Genomic DNA, 9,863 nt, shown 5'->3' with positions numbered 1-9,863 from the left:
ATTGTATAAAATAAATAAAATAATAAAAGAAATATTACTTATGTTTTATTAAATATATTAGAATTAAAAATATAATTTATTCTAATTAAAGTGTATTTAAAATTAATTTTTGAAATATGTCTATTTTCGTCATTAACTACATCATCAGCACTATAAAATACAAGTTTACCAAACAGAATTTACAATTTGTTAATTTCACAGTGCTTTTTAAATTATAGTTAACATCATGCCGATTTATTTCTACAGCACAGCAACGTACACCACAGCAACGCAGAAAAGCACTTTTCTAAAACTCACAGTCTCACACCAATACCAAACTAGCGTTAAGCCTTACCCTTTTTCTTTCAATAGAAAATTTCCCTTCCCACCTCTTTTTGTTTTGATAATACTTCCCACCGCTGATACTAAAATCCCCTGTATGTTCTCCCGATCTGAATTATCCCTCAGAGAGAATCTTCACGTTTCTCAATGTTGTTAATCATTGCGAGGAAAAACAAACAAAATTAGGGTTTCCAATTTTCGTTCTTCGAAGTCAAACTAGGGTTTTCAATTGGTTTTTTTTTGTGAAAAGGAAGGATGCGAGGGTTGCGTCAAGGAGTTCGAAGAGGTCGTTCGGCAACAAAAGCAGCAATAGAAGAAGTACAGAGAAGTCTAGTTGATGAATCAATGGTGATTCGAAGAAAGAGATCGAATAAGAATAACAAACAACAACAACCGGAACCAGAACCAGAAGTAGAGCAGCAGCAACAACAAGATGATAATAACAATGTTGGTGGTCCTAAGCTTTACTTGAGAGGTTTAAAATTAGTTAGAAAAAAGATGGTGTTGGATAAAAAAGAAGATCGAGAGCCAGAAACTAGTTGTTTTGATGAAATTCGTGAGATAGGACGGAATGTTGTTGAGATGGGGGATTACCATGATGCTGAAGAAAATATGGAAACTGACGATGCTCCTGCTGCTAAAGAAAATCTGGAAACAGACGATGCTCCTGCTGCTGAACAACTGGAGGTGGAGGAGGAAGCATATAAGACTCCTACTCCCTATGAGGTTAGTTAGGGTTTGGTTTTCTTCTCAGAAAATTCATTTTTTTTTGTCATGTTGAATTTCAAGGAAAGAGCCCTTTAATTTGGCCAAGAAACCACAAAAATTTATCTCACAGTAAGTTTGCATTTTCAATTCTAGATAATTAACATGGAGTTAGAAGGTCCAATGGGGGTAAAGAAATTGGGTCCGATCTTAATGTTAGTTAAGCTTTTGATACTCTTAACTGTCTCGGTAGATGAATGTAGTCCAAACTCCAAACCACATTACACACCCAAATAAATATAGTTTGTGATATAGTTCTCTTGGATATGTCTTCTTATTAGTGGTATCTTCTGTAAATTGAATTCGTTCTGATTTGTCACTAATTGATTCATCATTTATTAGGAACCCGCCCATTTTCGTACACGGCTTAAACTTCACACCCGGTCGGCTATTGCTCAAATGGTAAGATGTGGGTTGATTACATTAGACTGATTTCCTTTTCAGTTGATTGTTTCTTTTAGTTCTTATCTATTGTTTATTTTATATCTTTTGTGTAAGTAGGCTCTTCGCATTAATGACGAGATGTCTGCCAAGAAACAGTATTTGGAGGAGGGACCGCTGAGGCAAACGTACATTCCTTGACTTAATACTCCTTGTTTGTATCTACCTGTTGTGATCTGTTTCTGGATGAATGCTTTGATTTTCTTACCCAGTGGTTTTTGTTATTTATCAAAATAATCATATATGGTTTGCTTAAAAATTAAAATCATGTACTAGTCTTTTAGTGACTTGGCTTAGGAAAGTGGCCATTTTTGCATCTGTAATTTCCGACATTTCAAAAATAAATAAATGGAAGAACAGAGCTTTGTATGAAATTCTTACAAACATGATAATGTATACAATGATTAAAAATGGGTCCTTAGGATACACAGTACATACTACATATGAATGAAAACTAGGCTATCGAGCAAAACACAAGGATAAATTATGTCATAATTTGAGCGCAATATCTGCCGTTCCTGTAGAGGCCAAATGGATTATGTTTCATTCTCCGTAGATGCTCAAAGTTTTAGGCATGTTTACTTGGATTGTTGTAGTTATAACATAATATGGTTCTTAATATATACAGTGATTTGTCGGGAAAGAAAGTGTTTTTTTTTATGCGCAGATGGTTCTTTTAGTATATATGATTCAAATCCATTGCATCCTGAGGGACAATAGAACTAGAAAGGAAAGAGAATCATAAAAAATGATTTTTTTTTTCATTTGTATAAAAAGATATAACAGTTCATTACCAAGTTGGACCAGAAAGATATATAATATGAACTGGGTCATGCAGATGGGTTTGTGTTTTACTTGTTAGAGACTTAGAGGTCAGAAATTAGTAATTTCTGTCTTTGGTAGTTGATCTCTAATTTGATGCAGACATTCAAACCTCCCTTGTGAACATCTGTTGCAGTATCTAGTAAGTGCCTTAAAGTTTAAATGTTGGCTAATTGACATGGTTATCTTCTATGAACATCTGATATTCTTTTCTGGTGTGTATGTTAAACTGTACCAGTCAAGATAGTGCATGTATACAAAGTTCTAATAGAATTCATTACTGCTTTTATCCAAAGAAGTTAGATCCGTTTACAATCTTGCAGTAGCACAATTTATGTTTTTCGGCTTTGGTGGATAAGCATCTAGCTAAGTAGGTCTTTTTTTTTTTTTCGATATCCTAGACTGCAATCTAAAGTCCCTAATGAAGATTAGAGCCAGTGACACATTTTTCTGTATGAAGATGGACTCCAATTGTAAAATTATTTATTGCATTATTTGAAACATGCATACTCTCATGTCTCAGAATTTTTTTAGAATTGCATGTAGGGCCCAATTATAATGATTTTATTGGTGTCGACTGTTGATGTATCATACTGCGGGTATATGCTTTGACCTTCTTGTCCATATTTATAGATGTTTCATGAAACACTCCAGCCTTTCATTTTTCCTGTGCATCATTTTCTTAGAAGTTAACTCTATTCTATCTGAGTACTTGTTTCAAAGATCTCTTACTGGATTATCTATTTTTCCTCCCTGGAAGACTGGTTCACGAATCATCAAATAGCTATGAGATGGATGACGGGACACCTGAAGGATCTCTAGAGTGTGAACTTACAAACCACAACTATGAGATGTACAATCAGGAACATGAAGGATCAGTTCCTGTTGATATTCCAGAATGTGAAACTGCAAAGGATATTGTGGTAATCTGATGAAAAGAAAAGAAAAATAATATCTTGTCTTTTATGTTAAACATCAATGATAATCTGTATCCTCCCTCTATTTTTTATAACTCAATGATATCCGCTGATTTGCAGGTTGATAGCAACAACAGTAAACAGAAGAAGGAAGATAAGCTGGCTCCTACTTCCAAGGTAAGCTGGTTATTATCCAATGTTCATGGGTAGTAATTTCCATGCAGTATCATATTTTGTAGCCCGATCAAAAAGTATCTTATTTTGTTTAAATTGCTCCTCCCCCACCCTCTCTCTCTCTCTCAATTTTATTACTACATGCAGTCTTAAGTGAGTTATTTTCTTTTTTGTAGGCACCTGTGGCAGAGGATGAGATGTGTAGGAAAACAAGATTATTAGGCAAAAGAAAAGGTAAGCATCAATGTTTTTATAGAGAGGTATATTGTGATTTCGTTCTTTTAGACCACAGCATTGACCCCACCTATAGTTTGTCTATTGTTACTCAGCATTTACCAGAAAAGTGCACCTGTATATGTCCCTCTATGGCTCTATCCACGATGAATCATGCATGTCCCATGGATGTGTGATTTATTTTTAAACTTATGCTTGCCGAATCAGCGATTTCTGTATGCTGTATCGCGATATGGTTTGAACTTTATGCTTACACTATTTGTTATGCTATTTCGTACGAGCTAATGTTTGGATATGTTGGCATTTGACCATGATGAGAATTATTAGTTACAAGCACCATGACTTCTCAAACACCTTATTTGCTGTAAACAATGTGATCTTTTCAACAAAGGCCAACAAGAATGTAAAAAAGGTCCTACTTGAGCCTGTGGCAACCTTATACCTGAATGTGGTGATTGTAGGGTGCATAAATCAGATTCTCATTATATCCGCGCAAAGCTCGTGAGTTAGTTGCTTACGTACTGACAATTTGTTTGGTCTTCTTTCCTTGTTGTCCTATCAGCCTCGGGAACCTTCGCCGAGCAACCCACTGTGGAAGATCACCTTATAGAAGCACCCGAAGAGTTTGAATGTAAGTTATTAACTGGAATACACATTATAATATGCAAGAGAAGGTTTTTGATAAATCCTGAATTTGTATTGTGGTGTCAGCTGAGTCAAGCATGAAGAGAAAGGTCCATGGTGCAACGACTTTAGTACCACACATCTTCAGTACAAATACTAGCCACCGCAATGTGATAGAGTACAATGAGCATGGCCAGCCAATAGGGCCGTTCTCTTCTGAGCTAGCTAGTTACATGGGCGTTTTGGCGCGACAGATGGTTCCAATAGTCCATGAAAATTGGAAAGTCGTCCCAAGCACTCTAAAAGATGAGCTATGGAGGTGTCTGGAGGTACTTATAACTATTCTGAAAATTATTAGAGGTGTATATATATATATATAGAAGCATCTTATCTGATTTACCGAAGAAAAATACACGTGTTCCAGGCAAAATATGTGCTCGAAGCAAGTAGTAGGAAACTATTAGTCAATGGCATTGGAGACAGGTGGAGGGTTTTTAAGAGCACTCTTACAAGGACATATATTCTCCCATTCAAGGATGAGCCTGATTGTCTGATCCACCCTCCTCCAAAGTATGGATTCATTAAGCAAGAGCATTGGGATGAATTTGTGAAGTCCAGACTAAATGATGCATTCCAGGTTTGCTTTATCAAGTCAAGTACACTCTTTCGGTCTTATTTTTGTATATATGTCTTATCTCTTGTGCTCTACATCATATATATGTCTGACGGATCATGTAATGGTGGTTAATCTGTTCTAGGCTGTCCATGAAGCACAGTCAAAAATTCGTGCGAAGAACATTCATCCTCACCGGTTGGGTCGGACAACTTATGCCGGTCTGATCGAAAAAATGGTATATGTTCATTTATATAAAGTTTCATTAAGGATGTAATAATATTGAGTCACTGAAGTCAATCTTTTTCCTTTTTAATATTGGTAATACTGTAATAGAAAAAAAGTGAAGGAGTTACCCCTGAAGAAATTGATAGGTGTGTTTTATGGAAGAAAGCACGTCAGAACAAAAATGGGGAGTATGAGGACGATGCTACCAGAGAACAAGCAGAGATTATCGTAAGTTGAAGAAAGATGCCAGAAAGAGATCCTTTGCATATTTGTATGATGCTATATGCTCGAAGTTAATTCCAAATGTCTAATTTGCCGTCTATGCAGGATGAACTGAAAAAGCAAGTAGACGATGGGTCCCTAGTTTGTGATGGAAACATCGATGTGCTGTCATTGGCTTTAAGAACTCCAGTTGGAGGCACTGAAAAGTTTGAAAGTCGGCGGACCTCCTATCAGAAGCCTAAATGTCAAGCCACTAAAGTTGCTGATAAATTGCATGAGCAACGAAAGCTGAATGGGAACAAGTGCCAAGAAGAGAGAGTTTCCCGTTCACGAGTGGAAGATCAACTCTTGAATACTCAGAAGATGGTCTCACAGTTAGAGGAGATGCTTGCCAACTTCATGCAAAACGTAAGATTCTCTTTTCTTACGTAACATGCTCGACTCTTTTAGTAGTTTTCCTCACTATCCCTTAAAGGCTTCACGAAATGTCCATTCCTTGTAGGGAAAGTTATGTCATCAACTTCTGACAATGTCAAAATCCTTAGCACCAATTTATTTCCATTTTTGTGCACTTTGTGGCACTGTACACATTATTAAATCATCTAAGTTATGGTTTTACATTTGCTTATTTACGATTTGTTTTAATGTTCTTTTTTTTTTATGCACTCTGTATTTGTTGATGTTGTTCCTGCCATGTTAACAATCCTTTGCGTGAATGTCCTTACTCTGCAGGGGAAGTCGCCGACATCGATTTCTAACAAACTCCCCTTAATAAACTGTGGAAACTCGGTATGTAATTATGCAGTTCGTGATATCTTGTGTATCATTAAAAAGGGATTTTGCCTCTTTACTATGTATGTACATAATACAAGTATGAATCAGCTGGTTCTCGGTCAGCTCCGTGGAAAAATAATAAGTTAAACAGTTGGTGAATGGACATTATTTCTCTTTTGTCCAGTGCATAATCTTCACTTCTATATAATCATCTCTTTCTTTTGACTTTCTGTAATTGCCAAACTATGTTGTGTAGGGGAAGGAGCTTGCATCGGCGTCCACCATGCTCCCTGTTAACAGTAACAAAGATTTGGTATGTGAAGCGCAGTACCTTTACTTTTGTGTGTAATGTTGCTTCTGCCAAGGGTGTAATCTTCAGTTCTCTATATAATCGTTCATTAACTTTTTTCTATTCTTGCCAAACCATGTTGTATAGGAGGTTGAGCCTGCATCGACATCTACTCTGGTCCCAGTAAACAACAATGGGAATTTGGTATGTCAGTCAAGTGCATAATATTCTCTTTCCTCTATAATCATCTCTTTTCTCTTTTTGTTCTTAACTTTCCATTCTCGCCGAACCTTGTTGTATAGGGAAAAAGGGTTGCATTGGCTTCCAATAGAGTCCCCATAAACAACAAAGAAAATTCAGTACGCCAGATACATAATCTCTCTGTTTTGTTCTTAAGTATCTTTTCTCACCAAACCATGTTTTACAGGGGAAAGGGACTGCTTTGACTTCCACTAGGGTCCCCATAAGCAACAAGAAAAATTTGGTATGTAAATTATAATATCTCCACTTCTCTGTAAAACATCTGTTTCTTAAATTTCTGTTCTTAACTCCTTGTTTCCAAAAAATAGGGGAAATTGCCTGCATCGACTTCTACCAGAGTCCACCTAAAGAACAATGAAAATTTGGTATGCCTTTGTGCTATTTTGGCTGTGTGTCATTGAGAAAATAGTTGATTCTTGGTATTTTTATTGACAGTCCTTTTCTTTCTTAATCTACACCAATGGTGTAAACTATGTTATTTTGTGTTAATCAAAATGTTCATGTTGCGTAGGGAAACTCTCCTGCGTCATATTCTGACAAAGGCAATTCAAACACCTACGAACCTTCGGTATGTTTTGTGCATTATGTAAAATCCTATGTCTAGTCAAAATAGTGCTCTTACCTTCCTCCTATGTCCTCTATTTATAGACATCAGGCAGATCTCAGTCAAGGGTTTGGAGAAATGATGAGGAAAACTTACCTGTTGTTCAAGTAACTCCATCAACGCATGTTGCCAGATCCGTGAAGGTAAGTCGAAGAATATAAGTAGTTTCGTCAAGTTGATGGTTGCTTCAACTTCGAACCTTCGTTATGTTTTGTGCATTCTATCTAGTCAAAGTAGTGCTTTACCTTTTCCCATCTATCCTCTATTTATAGACATCAGGCAGATCTCAGTCGAGCGTTTGGAGAAATGATGAGGAAAACTTACCTGTTGTTCAAGTAACTCAATCAAGGCATGTAGCCAGATCTATGAAGGTAAGTCAAAGAATATAAATAGTATCATTAAGTTGATGGTGGCTTCAACTTCAAGCACTTCAAGTGATACCATCTTAGGTTCTTTGACTATGTTCAGCGATTCCTCTCCTTGAAAGCTATGTATATTTATGTAGCCTAAGATATCACCAATATCTTTCACAACTTCTTTAGGGCATTCAAAGGCTACACCTTATGACCTTAAGCATTCATGAATATGGGAATTTCTACTGAAGTTTCTATACAATTGATGATTTTCTTGCTGACGGATATCTATGTGACGATACGTGTCATTAGGCTCACGGGAAGTGGCCTAATATGTGCATCAGCGGAAATTGGTTTTTTTTTTTTGGTCCAAAACTCGATCTGGCATGGATAATAGATTTTATTATCTTCTGTATTAGGATTCAATCGTCTCACCCTTCCAGAGGTTCTATAAAAGCGTGTCTCAAAAATTGACGGGCAGCATTCCGTTCATATCAGTACCAGTAGATGCGGCAGTCTTTGGTACAGAGATGGAGCTTTATCTTGACCTGGATGATGTTCGATATATTTGCCATCTGGAAGATTTGTCTGAGAATTGCGTCATGGCATACATTAGGTGAGAAGCCTTATTTTAAATGCACTTATAAAGTTATTAATGCTCTTATGGCGTAACATACTCGCTGCTTTTCAATCTTTCCAGGAACCTCTATGATATATTAACGGAGAGAGGGATACAACACAAATATGAATTTATAGACCCTGCATCAGCAAGCGCTGCAAAAGATGCTGATTTGTCAAAAATAATAACTTCAAGATTGATGAACACAAATTGTGAATGGGTTTTCATTCCTGTCAAGCCGGAGTACGTTTGAAATATTCAGTTATTTACTTTTACTGTATGTGATGGTATATACGAACTACTTATCACCTCTTTAATTGTAGGGGGGCGCATTGGCTTCTTATCGCAATAAATATGGTGGCTATGAGTTGCTATTGGCTGGATCCATCGGGCCTCCCAGCTCGATATAACATCAAACCCTTTGTCACTTTGTAAGTGTTCCAGGTTTTACAAATTTGTATGTTCTGCTGTTTGTTACTAATTATATTTTTAATTTATTTTTTTTATCTAAAAGTGGTCTGAAAGGCTTGCAAAATGATGGAGTGAGGAGGTCATCACCAATTTGGTATAATATCAAGGTAATTGAGTTAACATCTGTATAAATCCTCAGTGTTTAGTGTTCACATTTTCGACGAATTTGACACTGTTTCCCTGTGATTTGCAGTGTCCGAAACAGAAAAATAGTGTGGAATGTGGGTTTTATATAATGAAGTTTATGAGGGAGATAATTGATGAGCCAAAAATGTTTACAAAGAGTGAGGTGAGATCCTTTAGCTATCTGTTTCTTCAGCTTTTTTTAGTCTTTGTGTTGGCCTTCCTGATTTTTAAAATTTTGCAGCCTTTCCTTAAATCTACGTATGAGCAGGATGAAATCGATGAAGTGAGACTTGAGTGGATTCGAACTGTAGAGGCGTATGTTTAGTTATAAGTATGTGTTAATATTATTTTGATGTTATTCAAAAAGTTGTGAGCTAGGCCTGATCCTTGTATTGATATCTGTAGCTTGATTTAAGAACTCAAAAGTAGTGAAACTAGTATTGTACTCACCCTTATAAGAAAAAGGTGGCATTTGACTTTGAGATCAAAAAGTCATAGAACTGTCAGGATTGATCCGAAAGGTCCATCCGGTGGTCTATGTCATCCGGATGGGGTTTTTGGTTTGGATGGGTAACAAATTTCAGTAAATGTTAAGTTGTGGGTTTTGAGTGAAAGAAATTACTAGAGTGATGCTCGGGGTCGACTAGGGCTTTTCAGATATTCCTTTTCTAAATCTAAACTCGGATCACACTTTGGTCCATTCTTCATTCTTCAAAACTCAGTGAGAGGCACTACCACTAGCACCACTATTACTGCACCTTTCCTTTCATTTTAATCTGTAATCTCAACTACAACGTCAACCTTTTTTATAAGAAAGACCCCCACCCCCATAAACCAAAGAGGCTGACATAAGCTTCCACATGATTTACATCATATTCATTTTAAGCATTTGATTCTGAAAGCCATTATAGGAAGAAGTGGTGTATATGTGGTCAGGGAACAAGGATGGTCAAGATTGGCTGAATTGGTTTTTCAAAGAGGACGGTCAGGATTATGCTTCAGCCC

The 9,863-nt window shown here is 36.6% G+C and overlaps 1 protein-coding gene across 1 annotated transcript; it reads left to right on the top strand.

The window, feature by feature from the left end:
• The first annotated feature begins 329 nt into the window (after positions 1 to 329).
• On the top strand, positions 330 to 9,482 carry LOC113340905. Its single transcript, XM_026585957.1, has 26 exons — positions 330 to 1,047; positions 1,429 to 1,488; positions 1,588 to 1,655; positions 3,110 to 3,272; positions 3,387 to 3,443; positions 3,617 to 3,674; positions 4,237 to 4,305; positions 4,386 to 4,627; positions 4,723 to 4,935; positions 5,057 to 5,149; positions 5,248 to 5,367; positions 5,467 to 5,769; positions 6,094 to 6,150; positions 6,392 to 6,448; positions 6,572 to 6,628; positions 6,852 to 6,908; positions 6,994 to 7,050; positions 7,197 to 7,253; positions 7,334 to 7,432; positions 7,562 to 7,660; positions 8,062 to 8,258; positions 8,343 to 8,504; positions 8,585 to 8,692; positions 8,776 to 8,839; positions 8,926 to 9,021; positions 9,100 to 9,482. Exons 1-26 carry the CDS (start codon positions 577 to 579, stop codon positions 9,181 to 9,183), a joined length of 3,168 nt encoding a protein of 1,055 aa, XP_026441742.1. The 5' UTR covers positions 330 to 576; the 3' UTR covers positions 9,184 to 9,482.
• Positions 9,483 to 9,863: the final 381 nt, after the last annotated feature.

This window comes from Papaver somniferum, unplaced genomic scaffold, assembly GCF_003573695.1.
Source record: "Papaver somniferum cultivar HN1 unplaced genomic scaffold, ASM357369v1 unplaced-scaffold_24, whole genome shotgun sequence".
Classification (NCBI taxonomy): Eukaryota; Viridiplantae; Streptophyta; class Magnoliopsida; order Ranunculales; family Papaveraceae; genus Papaver; species Papaver somniferum.
Note: the sequence above shows the minus strand (reverse complement) of the source record. Positions and strands in the feature narration are given on the sequence as shown.